The 23176-nt window shown below is 34.6% G+C and overlaps 1 protein-coding gene across 1 annotated transcript in view; it reads left to right on the top strand.

Moving 5' to 3' along the window:
* TMEFF2 (transmembrane protein with EGF like and two follistatin like domains 2) overlaps positions 1–23176 on the top strand; it is a 216438-nt gene that overhangs the window by 167923 nt on the left and 25339 nt on the right. The window contains exons 6-7 of the mRNA XM_026492289.4: positions 4081–4229; positions 4960–5019. Coding sequence (XP_026348074.4) covers positions 4081–4229; positions 4960–5019 — 209 coding nt within the window. The remainder of the gene's footprint in view (positions 1–4080; positions 4230–4959; positions 5020–23176) is intronic.

Here is a 23176-nt window from a genome sequence, read left to right as displayed (position 1 = left end):
TGACATGCTGTAATTAACTAGTTACTCCTCTCAGAATGAATAATAATGCAATTATTTGCCAAAAGCAGTGAAGAAGGGATAGTTTCTGTTTTAAAAAATATCTGCCTTTCATTTCTGTAAAAAGAAAAACCCTGGATTAATTTACATAAACTGCTAAAGCACAGAGTGACCTGCAATTTCACCACTACACTCTATGATAATTCTGTCACCTTTTTATTGGAGCCTTGTATTTTTCAATGGTTTGAAACAGCAATAAACTGACAAGTCACTACCACGTTTAAATTATATTGGCTCTTAAAAACTGCACCCAAATACCACAAAATATGAGTAGTGAGTTGCATGGTGAAACATGTCCTTTTCGCAACTGTATTCTGGTGACATTGAGGTCGCTAAGGGCTAGTGGTCTGTCTCCTTTGTCTGTGGGACACAAATTAAAGGAGGCAGGTGGCCTTCTTCAAGTGGAGAGTTAGGCGAGAGTTTATATGAACGTATCACTGGTTCTTTCTTCTATGTGTTAATGTTTAGACAATAACTATCTCTTTAACTTCATCCAAGTCCACCCTGCCATTCTCTCAGTAATTCATTCAACAATCATTTATTGATGACTTTCTATGATGCCCTTTACTAGGTTCCAGAAATTCAAAGACAAAAAAGACATATTGCCTTTAAGAAGGTTGTAAAGTGAAGGTATATACCAATAAATAGGCACATGAAAAATGAAGTAAATGCCACCACAGAGCCCATTCTCCACACACACATACACAAATTCATATAATCATATCAACATGCAAAATCTCTCTGCCCCGTGAATCTGAACTTTCAAAAATTCCAGGGTCTCATAAAGCTTTGAAGGAGAAACTTGGAAAAGATTTGGTGCTAAAACTTAAGAGTCAGCTGGAGTGTTTGTGTGTATGTGTGTGTGTGTCTGTCTAAATGTGTGTTTTTATAAAAAGTAGAAACAATTTTATATAGAATTTTGTTAAGGATAAAATAGTCTAAACAAGTGGTCTCTTAAGTAGTCAGATTAATTTAATTCATATCGATTTGTTATTCATTCTAATAACTGGGTATTAGTTCAGAATGCCTTCAAATGAATAGTCACTGATAATCCCTATGATACTAAAAAGTCTGGATCACTTGTTTGGGAAGACAGAGACTAAGAGACATTGTGACTTAGTCATGAAATCATGATAAATACTCCAAGAGTAGACATAGTCTTCTTTTTTCAAGTCCTATTCATTCAAAGTATTCTTTTAATTAGTTAATAGTAGGAATTTGGGTTTGCCTTATTTTTCATTGTACTGAACAGTACGTTGAACGGTGTAGGTTCTGGCATCAAACTGCCTATATTGGAAATTAGCTTCCCTGTACAAGCTATGTGACTTCTCCGAGCTTCAATTTTCTCATCTGTAAGATGGAGATAGTAATAGTAGCTACCTCATAAAGATAGAAGGATAAAAGGAGTAATGGCATATAAAGCATGTAACACTATCATTAAGAAAGCTAGTAGTATTATTGTCATTATTTGATCTCAGTAAGAACATTTAATATCTGCCAAGAAAATTATTTAGCTACCCTGTGTCTGTTTTTATGGCAATATAGTAAGGATAATTTATATTAATTTCATCCTTTTTTAAGAATATGGGATCATGTCACTATATTTATTCATTTCATTCATTTATCTACTACATGCAGTTACTGAATAATGAGTGTATGCAAAGTATTGGGTGGTGCAGGGAATACAAAGATAACTTAGCTACTATCAATAAAGTTTCAGACTATGGTCCTGGAATCCTGCATGATTTTCTAATTAATGAAGTTTAATAAACTCAGATACTAAAAATAATTTGAAGATACCTGCAGAGCCCTTGTATCCTATATAATTTACTCTTTAGATAGATGAGAAAACATGACTTTCTCTCTGTTCTGCTGTTAGTAACAGATAATTATGTTAGTGTCTTTCAAGGAGATAGTCCCCAGAGTCCAACACCACAACAGTAAACGGGCTTTAAGGTAAATGGAACCAACTTTTAAAACACACACAATGTCAATCTCCTCACCTCTTTATTTACTACAAATGGTTAAGGAGAACAAGGCTGACCTACAAAGTCACTTCCCCAAATGCACAGTGAAAAGGACCAAAAGCTCTTGAACATGTGGGCAGCTCTCAGTCTCAGGTCTTTCAGACGCCAAGAATCAGGCCAGGTAGCAACGTTGTGGCCCCAGTAGCAGCATCGCGGCCGAGGTGGGAGCACCACTCCTCAATGACTTAAGCGTTTGCACGTGGTTACCATCTGTCCCAGCTATTTGTTCCTAAATATGTGAATTAAAAATAACCAAGTGTTCCTAAAGCAATTCTCTTACCAAATAAATAAATAAATAAATAAGTGCATTGGCACAATTTCTGCCAGCACTTTTAACAGAGATCTAGCTAATTCTGATACAGATGGTTTAAGGACTACACTCTGAGAAGCACTGGTGTGTAGACAAGGCTTCTCTCACTTGATCAACAAATGGATCAAGCAGTGATTCCCAGGAAGTGAATGTGATGCCAGGCTGACTGCCTAAGAAGGCAGAATCCTAGGCTCTGCCCCCAGAGTTACTGGGGCCCAGAAACCTACTTATAAATCAGTGTATTTAAAAGTTTTCCAGGAAATTCTAATACACAGCCTATGGTGAGAGGAAAGGGGTTATATGTTACTTTAACACATCCGTAGGCGGTCCTTGTTCCACAATTTACTAGGTCTCTGACCTTGTAATTGTGCTATCATTGGTTTAGAAAATGGCTGTTGTAAGATTAAATAAAGCAATGCATGTTAAGAACCCAGCATGTAGTAAGCTAGTTGTTATAATCATTATATTATATGCCCAGCTCTAAGTAGGATCTACAGAAGTAAAATGAGTGCTTCACCACTTTGGGAAGCATATAATCTATTTAGAAAAGAAATGTAAATATTAATAGAAATTTAAAATATGAGTTTATATTCTAAGGCAACAACATATTTACACACATATGAAAAATATTCTGAGTAACAAAATAGATTGTAAAGTACAGAGAATTATAAGAACATAGGAAAAGTCATATAAAGTTTGCTTGAAAAGGTCTAATTCAGGCAACCTAATTCTCATTAATTTGCAATTTTTTATGTATACTGTAGAAAAATATTAAAATCATGAATGGTAATCAACTTGTATTTATTACTTAAAACTAGAATTAGAAAAAAAAATAGTGTGTATCTGGGAAAGGGGTCGATGAGACAGGCATCAAGGGGCCCACACTCTGGAATTTTATGCAAAAAAGTTGTTTCATGCATGAGTATTTCTGAAGAGAGAGCCATACCTTTCATTTGATTCTCAAAGGGTTTTGTACCCCCCCAAATGTTAAGGACGACCAAAGATTCCTGCTAGCACATGTCATGTGCATCCTCATGTAGCTGAAGAAATATAACTCTTGATTGCACTGCAAATAATCTCCTTGCTCACTTTCTTGCAAATGTCCTCTGAATCATTTTCCTCATGCTCTCACCATTAGAATATCCTGAGAATAGAAGTAACACTGTAAGATCTCATTTGAGAAAATTGTAAAGCAGACTTTCATGGCTACCTCAGCCCTATTCAAATTCTGCTGCTATCAGCATGTAAGTTTATGTACATGTTTTGAAAGTTCCAATGGCAGAGATTTACTGATGATTATTTTCTGAATTTTCCCTTTTTATTTATTTTTTATCCATTTGTCAATCTTTTGAATTATTTTCAATTAGTTCTGTGCTTCTTTTCATCTCAGGTAGAAAAATGAAGGAATTTCCCTGGAAGGATACAATTCAATTTGCCAACTTGTATGTTGCCAACCTAGCAATTCTTCCACTTTCTGTTTTATGTATAATGTGATAGCAACACTATTGATGTTATGGTTTTTTGATTGAAGTAAATTGGTATATAACATGATATACATTTCAGGGACATGATGTTATAATTCGATATTTGTATACACTTCGAAGTGATCGCCTTCGTAAGTCTCCTTACTGACAATCACCATACAATTAAACCCCTTTACCCATTTTTATTTCTCTCTTCCTTTAGGTGTGTGTGCAACATCGACTGTTCTCAAACCAACTTCAATCCCCTCTGTGCTTCTGATGGGAAATCTTATGATAATGCATGTCAAATCAAAGAAGCATCATGTCAGAAACAGGAGAAAATTGAAGTCATGTCGTTGGGTCGATGTCAAGGTAATGTTCGTACCAAAATTCATTTCAAAGAATGTTTTTAGTCTTAGTGTAGAAATGAAAAGTGAAGATAACTCCTTATTAGGCAAGCTATTTCCTTTCCAGAAGACAGGTCTGATTTATAATGGATAGTAGAGTCTACTGTAGCATTTATGGTGATTATAGGAGTTTGAGAGCCTATCAGCAACAGTCCGTATCTTTTTCTATATAATGCGACTGTATCTTCACAATGCCGTAGACACAGAAGCCAATATTCAGCAGACATTCTCTTTGCACAGGGAAAAAAAAAGTCAAAATCATCTTTAGCAAAGAAGCTGAGGATTTACTAGAAAACCTTGAAATTAAAAACAAATCACACCATTTTTATGTTTTCATTCAATAGAAATATTTCAAGAACATTTTTTAAAGCAGGATGTATGAGAATGTTCTATTTTGTTTCTTATTCAGAAACAAACATTTTCTTGGTTTTTGACTTGTTATTCCTTTTTCCACCTTATCTCAGTTATGATTGTGAACCTTCTCTTTGCCCCAAACTCTAGAAAGCTGATATCGTACTATTATACGCTCTCAAGCAAACTGATGTAAATCTATCTTTGCATAAAGGTAGCTTAGAACAATAGTTGTAAGATTTCCTTAATCGCACTGAGGGTACTATTGGTAGAATAATATAAATTTGACATTAGATGTTTAGGAAGCAGTTAATCAATCTTAATTGTTAATTTTTTTAACACAGATAACACAACTGCAACTACTAAATCTGAAGATGGGCATTATGCAAGAACAGATTATGCAGGTACATATAATATTTTCTACTACAGAATATGAGCACTTCTATAAAATAGTCCTGGGGGAGTCGTTTTTTTGTTTTGTTTTGGTTTTTGGTTTTTTGGGGGTTTTTTTTGTTTTTTACCATTGATCCTAAATTCAATCTTGCAAGACTTCTGACATGTGCTAATCTTCTCTTGCTTGGTTCAAACTTTCAATAGGCAATAGTGAATTTTTGTTGAAGCAAATAAAATCTTTTTTTTTTTGCCAGAGTTAAAGCAATTGTCAAAAATGTCAGTGAAATATAACTAACTTGTTTTGACAGTGCAAATGATACAAATGACAAAACATTTATCAAATTAATGGGCATGAGTGGAAATTAATGCAGTTTTTGGCAGTATATTGTGATGAATGCAAACATTCTTGTTTGAATTTTCATTGAAGTCAACAATGAAAAAGTTTGCTAGTCTCTAAAATAGCTAGAAAGGACGGCTATAAATAATATAGGCTGTCTTTAAATGCAAAGTTAAAAAAGTATGTGTAACTTATTTTTAAAATAATAATTTATTTTAAAAGTACAATGTAGCTTTTGACTTATGCAGAATTATCAAGAATTTATATAAAAATGTAAATTCTATTTAGCAATTATAGAATATTATTTCGAGAACTGTTTCTATCTAATATAACTCTTGTAGGGTGAGAAATAGTTTATGGGTATGCAAATAGGTTTTTAACAAATTGGTAATTTTTTAAAAGGATTAAAAATATAAAAGTAAAATTATTGATGTTGATAATATATGTAGAGTTTTGTTTTTTAAAGAGCTTTTCACTTAACTATTAGACAGTTATAACTACATTTATGGTCAACAGTCAATCAAGAAATGCTTCTTATCTTTCAAAATATGTATTATCATTCATTCTTTTCTGAAATTGTGTTTTAACACTATTTCTGACATTATATTTATATACAAAATTAATCTCAATGAAATTGAAAAATGTTAATTGGATGTTGTACTATGGATATGTCACACCTCTCAGAATTTGGAAATAACAAAATTTTTTTTTTAATTTTTCATTTTTATCTTAATGGTTTTCAACATGTAAATAAAACTTTTCATGTGCTAGAAGCCTGAAATTATCATGGACAATGATACATGGAAAAACATTAGTTCTACTATGGGATAGCTATTCCCAAATGTCCAGGAGAGATATTAGCAGGTATTCCTTGAAAAGAACAGTCCATGGTCAATAAGTTTGGGAGAAGCCCAGATAAACAAATGGCTTTCTTACCCAGAAGACCTCACAGCTCTTGTGTGTACTGTAGAATTTTTACAAGATATGCATCTTTTATTTATTTTTTTAAATTTTTGTTCTAATATATACAAAATACACACAAATGTAGGCTGGGTAGTATAATGAACCACATTTTTCATCACTCAATTGCAGTAACATCAACCCATGGCTAACCTAACCCCATCTCCAACTGCATCCTCTTTTAGCATTTTCAAAATATGTGCAAAGAAATCCCAGAAATTGCATCATTTTATTCATAAATACTTTAGCTGGCAACTCTAAAAGATCAACCCTTTTTAAATAAAATTACATTATTATCACACCTAAAATAATAATGAATAATTCCTTATAATATGTAGCTTTTATCAATTATCTGATAAATAACACATGCTTTTGCGGCACTTTTGCAGTACTGGTATTCCCAAGAATGCACTTTGGAATATGCTGATCCACAGGGAAGTATTGAAAGTGATAAAAGAAAATGAAAAGTCAAGGTCTGAAGCTAATAATATACATTTTAAATGTTAAATGAAATCAAATTTAAATTCTATATTTTGTTATAAACAATAGCTATATCTTGAAGGTATTATAAGCCACTACCTGGTCTATTTAATTTTACTGTAGCCTAAAGTATTCGAAGATTTCATAAGGATTTTACTTTCATATAAAGGGTAACTTAAAATACCTTTATACTTGTTTTGCAAACTAATTCACTTGGAAAAAAAATCTTCAAAAATGTATATGTTATATGAATAACTTCTCTATTGAAACAGTCATCATTGAACTCATAGGAAAATCAAGCTTCTCCCTGAAACAAAAAACTTTTCAAGTTTATTAGCATCAATATGCAAATATATGTAAGTTTATAAAATTGTACATTACATATCATATTGGAGTTTATCACTCTGTCATTATCACTCATATTACCTATGTACAGATTGCCCATTTTCAAAGAGTTTGGGAGTTGAATTTTTGTTCCAAAAAAATTCATATTTGAATTTGGTTTCAAACAGATAATTTCTGACCTTCAATGTCAATATTTTTAGTTGGCATTATTTCCTATCTTATCCCTTTATTGAATATGAGAAGGAAAGAAATGTGTTTTTAAATCCGTGCAAATGAAAACCGTTCAGACCCTTAGTGTTGTCCAAGGTGTGCTAGTTTGACATCAGATTTATCTAGTAAATTCCATAGAAAAACTTTTAAGATAAAAGTAAAGTTTATACATACTTTTTTTTTGAAATCCAAATTTAAGACAGGAACAAAGATAATATCAATTGAAGCTTGCAATTTCTAATTAAGCATTGATTACATACTTTAAAACTCCCATGGAAGTTAATTTAGATGTCTTTATCTTCATTGGTAATCTTATTAAAATACGATGTATACCCCTTGTTAGACAATATTTAAATAATAGCCACATCCTTCAACATTTCCAGGCTTTCAGTGGTATTTGCATTTTCATAAATTTTGGGATACAAACTTTGGAAAAATAAAAGGAACCAAATGGAGGCTCAGTATGTCACTCTCCTCTTAATTTCTGTTTCACATTTTCAAAACTCCCCAAGGAGGGAAAACAGGAACTGTGTGACTCACATTCCTAGAAGTTTGCTATCTGCTCACAAGCTCATTTAATGTCGCAGTCACTTCCCTTGTTAGACAAACATGGATAGATGCTCCCACTGGAGGGAAGTACCGATCTTAACACACTCTCATTTTTTTCTTAGATGTTGTTAATACTAGAGGTTAAAAACCTTTAGCAACACCCCCATTTTTCCCGTTTGAGCCTACCTTAACGCTGTTAGTACAAAAACCACACGTTACTGATTACAAAAATGAAAAATAATTTAAAGAGAGCCGAAATCTAAAAATAAATATGCCATGTCTCATATTTAATATCATTTATAAAATAGAGACTGCTGTAAGGACGAGCAAGGGCCGATTCACAAAAAAGCAAATACAGAGAGCCATGCCTCCAATAAGACTGAGGGGAGGTGGGCTATAGGGTGACCAAACTTGTGCAGAGCTTTGAATTGCAAGATACATCTGAAAGGGGCTCTAGGAAACCAAAGCATTTGCCAGATCATCCCAGCCAGCATTCCTTTCCGGTTGTGCTTGACTTGGGTCTCTATTTTGCCCTCTCTCCTGTAACGAGACCCAAGTCCTGAATCAAGAGCTTTGGATCTCTGTTTCAAGACAGAGTGACAGGATCTCTGTCCGATAAGCTAAACAGGCTACTTAATGTCATTCTCCCTTCATCAGTCTAAGACTTGGGCTTAGATTGAGGTCTTTCTCTTTACTTGCAGAAAGGCTCAGAGAGGAAAATTGTATAAAACCACAGAGCTGGAGCTTTCAGGGATTTCCATTGTTTCAAAATGCTAATATTAAACTTTCCTTCTGGAAGTTTTTATAAATAGCATATTTTATAAATAGCAAATGTTTTACACTTCTTGAAATCTGCAACATTTTCTTTTTTTAAAAAATTTCCCCTCGTGTCTTGGAATGAAAAAATGAAATTCAACCATTTTGTTTTTCTTTATCTGGTATGTGTCTTTTCTGATTGTATTGCTTTTCTGTCTAAAAGTCTGATCATGCTTCAGGAAAAATAGCTGCATATTTTCCCAGTGAAAAATGTACTTAATTTTATAAATTGTTAGTTGTAAAAAATATACAGATACACAGAAACACACACACGAAAAGCAAAACAAACCATGAATTTAAACGATTTTGTCTTTTATCATCTAGAAAATAAAATGAATTTTCTTTTATGACATTTTGCACCAGTTTCCAAAAGGATTTGTAGTGGCTTATAATTAAAATATATTCCATGAGTTCGTTTAAAGAGAAAGTGGAAACATAAGGCAGAACTGTAGAGGGAAATAAATATGTCAGCAACACAGACTATTACAGCTACTGCATTTAGCCCTAAGCTTCCTTGCAACCAATGTAAAAAGAGAAAATATGATTGAATCAATTCATTCGGCAAATATTTAGAGTCCCTGCTATATGCACTCCACTGGCTTTACAAAGGTGAACACATCATTCTAGGGCTCTGCCAAGATGGAATTTAGGTTTCCATTGCCTGATAAAAAAAATGAAAAAATAATTAGTTCAGAAACCAAACACATAACTTCTCTAATGCTAAGTTCTCAAAAGTATTTGGCATAGATCTTCTTATCTCTGGAAAACATAGAATGGATAATATCTTCAATAGTGATTTTTATAAAATATGCCAAGGCTTTTCACATGGCTGGGGATTTTTTATAACAATTTTTTATAAGATTCTAGAGCACTGCATTAAAATATGTGTAAGTCAACGATAGTCTTTCTGTGGCAGATTAAATAATGAGTTATATTTATGTATATTTCCAAGTTGGAAAAAAATAACACAGAGTACCAAGGGAAATGGTTATGAGGCGGAGTGCGTTCAGCTTATCTTCCTCAGGTATCTACAGGTTTAACAGGAACTGGATTAGCAGAACAGTCAGAAAGTCTGAATAAAAATAAAGAATATGTTAAATTATAGTATGTACATGGGGAAAAGAAATTTCCCCTGCTTTTATTAGCAGTTAATGAGAAAAGTTAGTCCTGAGTCATCTCCACAGCCTTGGGAGGCAGCCAGGGTTCCCCAGCTCTGTGTCTAGGTACAGGCATTCATGGAGTCTGTGTGTCTTCTAATGGTGCATTACACTGTGGCCATTCACCATTTCTTGTAACATTGAGGGAGGCTTAATTTGGGGGGAAATGTTCTCTTTAGAAACCTCTTCCTTATCTTTAAGCAATAGTTTAGATATATTAAGCTCAGGTCTAAAAGATGAAAGAAAGAAACCAGAAATATACATTTAAACCAAATTCCATACATCCTATTATTCCATCGACTCCTTTGTTCACACTAAGAGGAAACTGACATCTTGAAAGGGTATCTAGTCTAAGTGAATTGTCATAATAACTTGTTCTCTGTGGAAGCCTTTGCAATTTACAAAGGCCTTTCACGTTATTGTCTCCTTCAGACTTGATGACAGAAATGTGAGGGAGATATTATATGCATTTGACAGGTGAGAAATGGAGGTTCAGGGAGATTAACTAAAAAAGGAGTACGTGATAGAGCGAAGGTTCAAACCATCATCTCTAATTCCAGAATCCAGCAAAGTGTGAATGGTATGGGACCAGGGGAGAAGTGTCACTACCTAACATTCTTAGAGACTTTGGGACCCACTCTGCACCTTCGAGGTTAACCCCTTGAGAGTTCCAGACTCAAAAATGTTTCACCGTGACACCTACATTGCTGTGAAATGCTCCAAAGAGTTACTCCTCTCTTTGATTTGTCTATATCTCACAAGCATCATTTAAGCACTATCTTGTTTGATTCTTAAGTTTTACTCTTCTGTTTTCTATTTCCCCACATAGACAAGAGAAACCAAAGAGATGTGTTTGCTACCAAGTAATCCTACATTAATAGAAAATACGTGTGTGAGACTTTCTAGGTTTACAAAGATCCATTCACATTACCTTATTTGCTCTCACGTCAATCCAATAAATCAGGATTACAAATACTAGGGGAAGTAAAATTGTAGCTCTGAAAAGCTAAGTGGCTGACCCAGAACTGGACACAGTATTTTGGCACATTGACCACCCACCCATGCAAATATAGCACTTGCTTGATTCATCTACTATTTGTCTTGATTGCTCTTCCACTATAGATATATTGACATGACTATCAAGTGGTTACATATCATATTTATAACATGAATTAATTCAGTCATGTGGAAAAAAAATCTGCATTTAAAATGGAAGTTTTTTCCATTTGCTCATGAACACAAGGAGCACTTCACCGGAAAGCATGTTATGTCTAGGCCAATAATTTGATCTGTAGGAAAGAAATAAATAGGAGCAAATGCAGGCAGCAGCTTGTAGCACAAATATTGGTATCAACAGTGAAATAAATAAAAATGTTTGCCCAGGCTATTACAGTGCCACCAGACTAGCCTAGAATATTTAAGCTCAGGAAATGAATTAAGATGTCAAGATTTTCTCAAGATTTCTGAGGGAAAGTGTCTCAATTCAAGTATTTTCCCCTCTGGGATTGACATTAGAGTGCTGCAAAATTCATAAAGCTTTCTATGAACTCTAGCTCACAATTTTTCCTGCTCTCTTGAACTTCTGTGCTTTCATTGTTTTCCCCAAAAAATCATGTAGCCAGTCATCTGTAATATTATGCTATGTTCATGGTTATAGATAAACACAGAAATAGTATTTGCAATACAGATGAAGGTTTTCTACTGAAGAGTTGCCTTGGGCCCTGGTAGGCTCTGGAAAACTTTGTGTTTATGCCCTAGTTCATAAATGCATTCTGCATCATTTATGTGCACTTTTTCCTATTTGAAACGATCCTTCCTGAAACAAATTGTTCACCTTGAGGTGTTACTCATCTACCTTTCTCTTCCATAAAGGTGTGGCAGACAGTTTAGTCATTAAGGCCACTAAAAATCAGGCAGCGCTGAGTTTAAACACTTGCCACGCTTTGGTTATTTAATGTTGAGCCAATTAATTGATCTTTCTGAGCCTCAGTTTCTTCATCTGTTCAATGGACATAATAAGCCTATTTCCTTAGGGTTAAAGTTTCAATTAAAAGACATTATAGATGATATTAGCAAGAAACTAGTAAGCCAGCTGTTATTATTTTCCTTTTGGTCTGACAATTGAAAATTTACTTATGGGAAATATAACACATTTTTTATGGGCTATGGTCTGTCCATATGATATATATTCAGTTTTTGTACAAATATTTTCATTTATGAACTCATACAATTACAAAAGGTTTATTTCTTTCGTACTTAAGACATGTAACAACTTGTTGCAAGATATTCTGGTTGACTTTTTGATTCATCTATAAAGAAATATTCATTGAGCACCTACCATTTACAAGTCTTTAGCACACTGATGGGTCTAAATTTTCACATGACTAACTTTTCAGTTTTCCTCCAGTCAACGTAATTTTATGTACAGTATAGTTTGATTACTTTAAAATAACATGACCACCAGATTATTAAAACATGAGTTTCAAATAGAAATTTAGTAGGAGGACATAAGATTTGACAGAACTGCAAGATCATGATATCACATATGTTTCTTTTCTACTTGATCTTTAAAATTAGTCATTTATATCCCAGGATATTTGTATGAAAGACCTACATATTCATTATTTAAAAGAAACCTGTGTAATGGGCGATCATAGTGATGGGAAGGTATCAAGCAAAAATAACAGGAATGTGGTATATAAGAATTTATGTCTGTTATGAAAACCATTATTTCCACTCAGAAAAGTTCATGTTTATATATCATCAGTTAGCACACACACACACACACACACACACACGCACACACACACACCTAGAAAAGCCAGAGCATCAAGGTCAAAAATAAATGCTTACAACCAAACTTGATCATCAAGCGAAAGAGTTGTTTTTCCTTGATGATCAGTTTTTGTTGTTTTGTTTTGCACAGGAGGCAAAGAGGAAAAGCTGGTTGACCTCAAACATCTAGATATCACTAGTGAAGGTGACATACTCTCCACCTTAACTTACCTTTTTACCTCAAGCATGTTATTTCCATTCCTAGGAAAACTGGTATAAGTATGGCCAGAACATGAAAACCTGGAAGAAGAGTAGGATATGTCTTAAATGTTCTACATAATCGCAAGACACGCTGTTTTCCATAACACTAATAAATAGAATTCAAGCAGTTTCAAAAAATTGAAATATCCAGAGCACTTTGATTGCTGCTTTTGTTAATGAGTCTGATATGCTTCACATCTATGAACCCACATTATCAAACACATTAAAAATTCAGTTCTCACATCTTGATGATTTGGGACTGTGTACAAATATAATCAACTAAAAATATTTTTAAATATCTGTGAAACTAAAAATCTCTCGGAAAAATTGTGTTTCTAAACACTGTTACTTGTTTCATGGGTCAGATCTTGTTCCCCCTGGTTGTTCATTTGGAAATTGCTTAGACTTTTAGTTTGAGTTCAAATGCAATCAAGAGAAATCTAACTTGTGAGCCAAACTCCAGGCATAACAATGTATGGAAATCAGTGATAAAGCTTAAGGGAAGAGGTGGTCCAGTAATAGTAAAAAGGACGCAAAAGGTCAGCACCCTCCTCCACCTCTGAGTCCTGAGATATAGAAGAGGGTAGAGAATATGGCCATGTTGTGAGAAGACTAAAGGGATGTGGTGTTCTAGGAGAAAGCTAGTACTTCAGGATGCAAGAAGAGAAATGAGAATTTCAGCAAAACTTCTGAAGATAGAAGGGAGTTTGCTGATTATGGAGCACAGGTCCTGGTGAGCTTTGGGAAGTGGCTAGAAATTGGGGGCAGAAAGATAGGCTTAGTCTAGGGTAGAGAACCAACGATGGCAACACATCATGGACATGGTGATTCAGTGGAGATGGACAACTGGGACAGGACAGGGCAGGAATTGGATATTGACTAAATTCATTATAAAAACTCTTGGACTTGTAGACTTAGAAATCTAAATTTTCAACACACCAAGAGTAAGCTGTTGTTCAGCAGTGAACTCAAATTAACCAAATTCAATGTCTGTGTATTGATTTGTAATGAGAAAGCATTACCTGGACGACTTGGGTCCCATGACCCATGAGTTCTCTTCTTAGAGTTGAATTCTCTGAGAAGTCCAGTCATAATGAGTGAGCATGAATAGACGATATATTTTTCAGATGTTTAAGGTATCAAGCTAAGATGCAAATGACTACACAATAAAGATATCCCTACCCTCAAATCAGGACAAGTACCTTTAGCCAGGACACCCTTGGAGCTTACCTAACACTACTGCCCTGTGTTATTCTCTTTTGTCTGAGTTTCCATGTCCATTTCTAGCTAATGCTTGTCTAATCTACCTCTTTTCCTAGATATAATCAGTTTAATCAGGGTAAAGTTAGACCTGTTGTCCCAGAAGCATTTCATGACAGTAAGGCATTCTGGTGCTCTTGAAAAGTACACAGCAATCTTGTTCTTATTTCTGAATTCCTCTGGGATCTCACTCAATAACCCTAGAAATGACAACATTAGTACAGAATGTCAGCATTAGCCATACTGGATTGGTAGGTCCTTCAAGTTCACTGTGAAAACTACAAAAGTTTTTACACAAAGTTAACTTTGAAGGCCATTCTTTAATATATAATCCAAAGACATCTGACCAATAACAAAGAAGAATGAATAAATCTTAAAAGGCAAGTTTGATATTTTTGGTATTTACTAAGATAATTCTTAGCATCTATGCTAACAAATGTCCTTTATGGTGACAATGTTTTCAAAACACAAATAAAATGAATTTATTAATTATCCCACACAGAATGAGATGGAGAGTTCTGCAGAGTTGTGAATGAATTATCAGTGTTTGATAGTGTTACATAATAATTCCTATAATATATATTCCAGGCCACTAAAAAAAAAAAAATCCACTGTTTCTCCGCTTTCTTTTACATTTTCTAAGATTCAAAGCTGTGTGTGTCATACATCAGAAAACTCCTCCCAAGAGTATTTCATTAAAATTTTCATTTGATAATGGAAATAAATGTCTAATTAAAAAAAATTTAAATAAATGTTTAAAAATCACTCAGAAAATGAAGCTTATAAGCAAGCCCCATTTGTCCTCCAGAAATTAAGTATTCCAGAAAGAGCGTGTTACTAGTCTACAGAGTTTAAACCAACAAGCAATTAGTGTTTTGTCAGGCAATACACATCCAAATTCACTTTTGCCGATTGACTGTTCATGTACTGTCACAATTATTTTACAAATCTTGCACCACTGGTTTTTCTTCCTATTTATTTTCTGTTATTTAAAGCGCCCCAGGGAAGCTGGAGGTTTCCAGTTGTTTGAAATAATCTCTGAGCAAATCCCACGCCTCTCCCCACATCCCTAGCTACTCATCCTTCCCCACAGTTGGCAAAAATACCTTTGTTCTGGTTTCTGATTTTTAATGAAATCTAGCGGTGGAAGCATGAGAAAGAGCTAACAGGCCAGGGAAGATTATCTATGTGGTAGTTTTAGTAAAGTGGCCACATTGTCTTCTATAAGTGTAATAATCAATATTAATCATAACACCCCATCAACAACAATAAGCAGTCATTAACTCTCAGTTATCGCAGTACATTATCAGGCCTATATTCTAACTTTCTAGCTGGCTGCTTTCTGCAATTTAGCATGTTTCTTAGCTGTTCACTTTGGCCTTGAATTGGTATATGCTTAGGAAACAGAGCTGATTGTAATGTTACCCTAAGAAAACCATTGTCATCTTCATTGTAATAATGGTCATCATCATCATCAGGAAAATAACACAACTGAAATAAGATTACTTAGTTTATTCCAAACTCAATGAGAAATTATGTTTGTTATCTATTGTTTTGAATTCTCCAAAAAATTATTATCCAATAGCATGAGTGGTCATATTTATTTCTTAATTCCTTTGAATTTCAGAGCACATGACTTACAGATAGCGTTTTGTAGAAGAAAGAGGCTGGAATAGGAATGCAGAAACTTTTGGCTTAGTCTCATCTCTAGTGCAAGCGAACTTCAAGCTAACTTGAAACTTAAATAGGTATTTAGCCTCTCAGAACCTCAGTTTTCCCATGAGTAAAATTCGGTAATAATATTGCATATTTTTTTCTGGGTTTAGGATTCTATAGCCAAGTATACAGCTTTAGTTCAGAAATCACGAACTTGAGGGCAAGTTGTTGACCATTACCTTATGACAGAGGTTCCCAGATAGGGTGACATATGACAGTGTCTAGAGACATTTTTGATTGTCTGGGAGAGAGGGGGTACTGCTTCCATCCAGTGGGTGGAGGCCAGGGAAGCTGCTAACCATCCCTCGATGCACAGGACAGGGCTCCACAACAAGAGTTATCCAGCCGGAATGCCAATAGTGCCAAGGTTTGAAAATCCTGCTTTATAGTGTTAGAAATTATGGTCGAGCATGTATGACATGGGTTCTAGAAATTAAGTGACACTAAGAAGTCCAGAGCTGAGCTTCCTGAGCATTTTTCAATTCTCCTGTGCCCCAAAAGGAGATACAACCCCAAACCGAGGATCATTCGCTTAGTCCAAACATTTTATCTCACTGCTTCAAACACACACATTCTTTTTCTAAAATGACAGTGGTCCCATTAATAGAAATGTGCTTCAGGGTTTCATAAATAAGAGGGAATATCGGTTTCTGAAAAGCCTTATCAGAATAATAAAAATTCATCTAGCTAAAAAGAAAGTTATATTCTTAGTTATCATAGTAATTGAGGAAAGTCTCAGTCATAATTGGACCTCTTATCTTATTCACTATTCCTAACTATTCACTATTCCCAGGTTATCCTAATAACCTGGGTCCCTGCTTTGCTTCTGTTCAAAACTCCATCACCTTTTAGTTCACATTCACTGTTCCTTACAAATTTGGCCAAATTGCTGACCTGTTTGAAAGATCTTTAATGATATTCTTTGAGAAGCCAAAAGTAACTATTTCAAAGCCTCTTTTTATTATCAGGCACTTTCACAGAATAAATATTTGTAAACCTTGGTTCACAGGAATATATGTAAAATCAACTGGCTGAATTCTACTAAAGTATCCAACAGCAGTTCTTAAGACTAAAACCTGCTGTTCATGGAGCAAAATGCTTGAGAGGACGTTAGGTCTCGGGTATTCATGAAAACGTTCATAATTGAAACGGGAGGAAAACTGAAGGTGTCTCTTAAAGGTAACTTAGTGGTCGACTAGACTGTGCCACACTCCTCAGGAAAGGACACTAATGGGCAATACTGTTTAGAAGCTCCCAGGCACAGAAGCTCCTTAGAATGGGGAATAAACCTGCCGCATCGGTTTGCTGTTGTAGCTAGTAAAATAAAGTTATTGGTTTTGTAACAAGGACAATGAGGATATTTGTTTAAAAAGACAACTTGAAAAAATAGCAGAGACAACAGGAAATGATAAATGAGCAAGTCTTTGCTACAGTAATTACTTTAGTATTGAAACAAATGAATAACTTTCACAGCAATGCTATTTTCTGTCTTAGATTATACTACTACCAATTCATATAGCATGTGTACTATTGGCCTTTATACTAGAACAAAAAAGTATGTAAGAAAGAGGAGTTGGTAAATAAATTGACTGAGAGATTTGTGTAAATGTTTTTTAAAATTTTATGATGTTCATTTTGGAAACAGACTATCTCTGAAAGGTGGGACGATTTTTTTCATCTACATTAGCTTTATGCTGAAAGTTAATTGTTAAAAGAAAAAAATTGAAGTAAATATTTCCAGAATGGACAAACAAAATAACATAGAAGTATCCATTTATAGAAATCCATTTATTGAAAGTTTTTCTGTATAAAGTTTGTTAATTCCCTACTGAAATGTTTTGATTTTGTAGAAAACACACTGGGCAGGGTATCAAAAGACATAAATTCTAAACCTAGCTGCTCAATTTACAAATGTTATACAATCTGGGAAAGTCTCCTAGCCTTTCTGAGAATCTTTAAAATGATGATTATATATTTTCTGCCTTTTTCACATTTTTAGAAACGAAAGTCCTTTTGTGAGATGTGACTCACTATGCAGTTATAAGGTATTATTATTGGCACAAATTTAGGATATGAAAACTTATTCTGACATGTTTTCCATATTGTCATTAAAGTTTTAATTATTTTTCAGATTGAAATAGTTATCTAATTTGGATAACATAATTTGATCTAATTTTAACAAAATTCAAACTGAAGATTTTTAGGTTCTAAATTTCTATTTTTTTCTATTTCTGCATATGGATATATTAATTGAGTGATATAAAAAGTAAATAAATGACAAGGCTGTTCGACTCAATCTTCTTTTGACTATATCTAAAGCTTTGAATTTATGCCCCAGGTAGTTCTGTTCCCTGCTGATTGGCTTACGCCTTGTTCAAACTCCATTTTCCAAAAGCACAAGGGCTATTTGGGACAACCATTCATATTATTACAACGATTTCCCCCCCCTCAGTATGTTCCTAAGTAATGAAGAGTTCATTGTACTCAACATGTATAGAATGTTTCAGAATTTGAGTAAAAATTGTATTTTTCTAAGGTAATGTTATTTAGCCCTGTTAAGAGAACTCTATTACAGAGTTTGAATGTAGCAGTATGCCAATTAAAATTATGAGTTAGAAATGTTAAGGGCCTATTCCAGATAAGACACACTCCATCATTCCCACATTTTGGTTATGAGTTTTACCTACTGAGAATTTCATCCGTAAATACATAAATATTTCTAGTAAGGCAAAGGATGGATTTTAAGTTGTAACTCCTATCCTCTCTGGGTAAACAAAAAATAAAGAAACAATCTAGTCCCTTGACTTCATAAAGATTAAATTCTCACTTCTTCCCTTCTCCTCATATAAATGAGCCTCTATTCTGTATTTAAATTCCTTTGTAGATATAAATTGCCTGCTTTTTTTTCTTGCCTGCTTTCTTAATCACCTAAATCCATTAGCTAATAACTCCCAATATAAAAAAAGAAAATGCTTTTTTTTTTAATAAACAAGTTTTCCCCACATTGGGACTTGATTTCCACGGTTGCCCTTTAGTCTTTTAAAAAGAAAAAGAAAAAAAAACTTTTGTCGTTTGCGTCCATAGTTTATATTTACCATTACTTACCATGATATTTTTAGTAGATAGGCTACTCAGGGTTCAGCAGAATACATCTACAAACTATTATTAGACTTTGTATTTAATTTTGAGCCTTGAAATAGCATAGTTCATTCACTGTTCTATGTGACATTTTAAAAACCTGAGCAAACAGTATTATTCTTGGAAAAGAAAAGCTCTTTCTCACTAGGTTCAGGATTTAGAAACAATATTGAATTGATTTGAATCAGAAAATTGTCTCTGAAAACCTGAAATGAATACAAACATTAGGAAGATGATCTCACCTCTTACTTCCTGCCTTGGTCTTGTGCTGTTTCTTTTGAGTGGTTCTTAATATTCACTCAAACACCAAACACCGTATGTGATCAGATCCATCCCAAAGCCACAGTTCACTTTCGGTTTTGCCAGCGCCCAGGCTCCCTGCCCTCCACATTTCACAGCCACGCAAGGCTTCTACGCCCTGGGGTAGGACCCTGTTAATAAGGGCATGTGATAATCATCCTCTAGGAACTATCGCCAAGATCACTTGTATATTTTACTACTATTTCTTCACCCCCCAAAAAGAAATCGTGCTTTTAGGTGAACAAAGCTCTCCTGCCTTACCCTTCAGGCGGAATTCTTACATTCCTCAGGGTGACAAAAGTTCATCTCCCTTTCTGCCCCTAGGAGGAAAAAAAAAGACTAAGATGCATCATTAATCATGCAAACTGTCTACTGCAACAGTGCCAAGAAAATGATCATTCCCATACCAACCATCAATATTCCTGACACCTGTCTAAAAACGCAGGTCATGCATATCTATCTGCCTTTAAAGAAGTGTCAATGTGCAAACATCCCTTCACTATTTTTAGGGTCATGTTAAAATTATTCATCACCTACCTGTCAGTTCATCCAATTTGTCATATTATCCTGACCTACCAATGTCTATTACTGGTCATTTCCCTTTTGCATTGTGTTTTTAGAGTATTAGGGTATAAGATGTTTTTGAAAGTGTCAGATATATATAAAAGGCAGTGAAATCCTGCTATAGGCCAGAGTTCTCACCAGGAAATTACTATGCTCAGTGTCTCCCCATGCTTAATGGAAAATGCATATATTTGGGGTTCCGGTGTCTATTGCAAGTTCTATTGCCAACTAATTTCTGGTAAATGACTTTCATTATAAATTCCACAATATTCCTGTCTTGGGAAATGGTTCCAAATGATTAAAAGCACACCTTATAAATGAAACAAACCTTTTAAAATTAAGAGGTTAAAGAAAAGCTTTTCTGGTAAAATTGTCAACATTCAAATGCCTAGAAATATTATGTTCTATGAAAAATTTTAAATTAAATTAAAATTTTAATTAAAAATATGATTCAGCATCAGAAACTTTAACAATATGATGGTACATCTCAACTATTATTCTTAACATAAAATTCATAATCCCTAAAATGGGCAAGTCAAATTTTTTACTGATCCTAAATCATTTTAACACTTTTCTTTTACATCTAATATAATTTTAAAACTAGTATAACTCTTTATTCACCCTCCTCACCTTTTCCCCCCTCTTTTACCTGTGTCCGTTATCTCCTGCTATCACCTGTGAAATGGGTTATCGTATCTTTGAATAAGAGAGGCATTTCCACCCAGGTGGGAAAATCGCAGGATTGGGATTTACTGCACCCTTGATCCCAGTCTTTGCTACACAGTAGTCCCCAGGGACCCGTGTTAGCTCCTGCATTTGGTCATAACTTCCCTGAGCCTTGGTGTTCTTTGTTTGTTTGGTTTTTGTTTTTATTATTAAATTTAATTAACATATAGTATATTATTTGTTTCAGAGGTAGAATTTAATGATTCATCAGTTGCATATAACACCCAGTTATATGTATATGCTCATTATATCAAGTACCTTCCTTAATACCCATCACCCAGTTACCCTATCTCTCCACCCAACTCCCCTCCAGCAACCCTCAGTTTGTTTCCTATAGTTAAGAGCCTCCTACAGTTTCTTTCCCTCTCTGATTTCATCTGATTTTATTCTTCCCTCCTTCCCCTATGATCCTCTGTTTTGTTTCTTAGCTTCCACATATGAATGAGATCTTACGATAATTGTTTTTCTCTGAACTGACTTATTTCACTTAACATAATATCCTCTAATTCAATCCACATCGTTGCAAATGGTAAGGTTTCTTTCTTTCTTTCTTTCTTTCTTTCTTTCTTTCTTTCTTTCTTTCTTTCTTTTATGGTTAGCCTTAGTGTTCTTATGTGTCCATCACAGGTCTTATAGAGATGATCTCAGTGTCTCCCAGGTAAGAGTCTCTTCTATACCCTATACAGTGATGATGTACGAAGCCAGAGACGGAAGTGTTCAGTCCTAGCTAAAGAATGACTTTCCCCAGAATTTGCATAAATATGATGAAATTCCTGAAAATGATTAGCCAATTAGTACAGTGTCTCTTCAGAAGCATTCTTGCTATCGTCAACATCGTTGCCCCAAGTTCATCAAAATAAATTCTAAACCAAGAACAGTGCCAGTTATTTTCAGACACTATCAAGTGATGTAAGTTTAACTGTGACACCCTCGAGGTAAAGTGCTCTGGTTCTTGGGATGGTGGTACCCAGGACTTCAGAATGGAAGATATAACAAAACAACCTGAGACCCACAAAATCTGCTGTGTGAAGACAAAGACTGTGATTAGTTAGTTATTTGGATTCAGAATTTTAATTGATGAACATCTTATGAGCGGTGATCAGTTCCTCACTGATACTGGTAATGTTTTCTTCTTTCTTTTTCTTTCTTTCTTTCTTTCTTTCTTTCTTTCTTTCTTTCTTTCTTTCTTTCTATCTCTCTCTCTTTTTTCTTTTTGGAAATAAGGAAATTCAGAGGCAAATTATACCCAAGCCTCTCTCTAACTTTAAATTCAGAGAGGCATGTTACTCCAATAAGCACTCTTATACTAAGTGATGATTATGAAATAACTTTTTTACAGCAAATAGAAAATAAAACATTAAGAGTGTTGAAGTAGAAACAAGATAATAGAAAACCATATTTATTTTTATTTACTTTGTTTCCTCTATTATATATACAACACACTGACTTATCTCCTCACAACCTGCCTGGGAGGAAGTATAATGAGTCCTTTCTAGAAATAAGTATAGCTCAGAGATGGTTATGTAATAGAGCAGAGATTCAAGCTGATGGAGTAACTGTGACTGGCAATATGAGAAGTCAGGGGTGTCATGGAGAAGGTGGTATTTGCGTTGGGCTCACCTGGCAGAGGAGAGAAAAGATCATTATAAACATAGGGAACAGCATTGATAAAGGCAAAAAGGCTTTGATGAGCAGGCATTTTTAGGGAATGCAAATACTTGGGAGTGGCTGAAGCATGGAATAAGGAGGAGGAATAAATGGACTAAAATTGGAATAGTGGTTTGGAGCTTCAAATAAGGCTCTTTACTCATTTGCAAAGAAAGTAGAAATTTGCCCTCTGCTCAATAGAGGTATATTGAGATATCTTAAATGATGTTGTATTTTTTATTAAAAATTTTTTTAATTTTTAAAAATTTTTAAAAACTACAACACTGGCAGCAAAGTGAGGAATAGGCTAGAGGGGAAGGATCCCTCTAGGCAAGATGAGGTAGGAGTATTAACCACACGGAGGTTAATGAAGCTTGAATGTTGTAGACGGTGATGGCCGCAGAGAAACAGACTTTGTGTGGATTCGGGAGATAAAAGGTCACCAGATTTGCTAACTGACCAGATATGAATGCCAAGAGAAGGGGAGAACTGATGTGAAGTTTCCTCGGCATGAGGAAGGGGAGAATATTTCATCGGTTTTTCCCCTGCTTTGCTTGAGGGAATCAACATCGAAGTAAGCATATGAGGCTGGAAGTCTGGACAGAAGTGGAGTTAAAAATAATGAGGTAATAAACCTCCACTAGAAGTTGAGTCTGAGGGTGCCAGAGAACTCAGGTACAGGGAGAAGCAAACACTACCAAGAATAAATCCCCGGAGAGCAAGGGGGCCTGTAACGGGGAGATCTTGAAGCAAGCAGAAGTTGTGACAACACTCACTATCCTCTCCCCTTTGTTTCCTTTTTTGTCCTTTCTTCCTTCTTACTTCACATTTCTTAAAACTCTCAAGTCAAATAAATGGTCATTTCACTTTGAGAGTTGTATTTAAAAACACGCTTCTTATTGCAAAACCTGTTTTTCTGGGCAGTTA

Source organism: Ursus arctos, unplaced genomic scaffold, assembly GCF_023065955.2.
Source record: "Ursus arctos isolate Adak ecotype North America unplaced genomic scaffold, UrsArc2.0 scaffold_1, whole genome shotgun sequence".
Classification (NCBI taxonomy): domain Eukaryota; kingdom Metazoa; phylum Chordata; class Mammalia; order Carnivora; family Ursidae; genus Ursus; species Ursus arctos.
The sequence above is the reverse complement of the archived record's forward strand: the minus strand, read 5'-3'. Positions and strand labels throughout refer to the sequence as shown.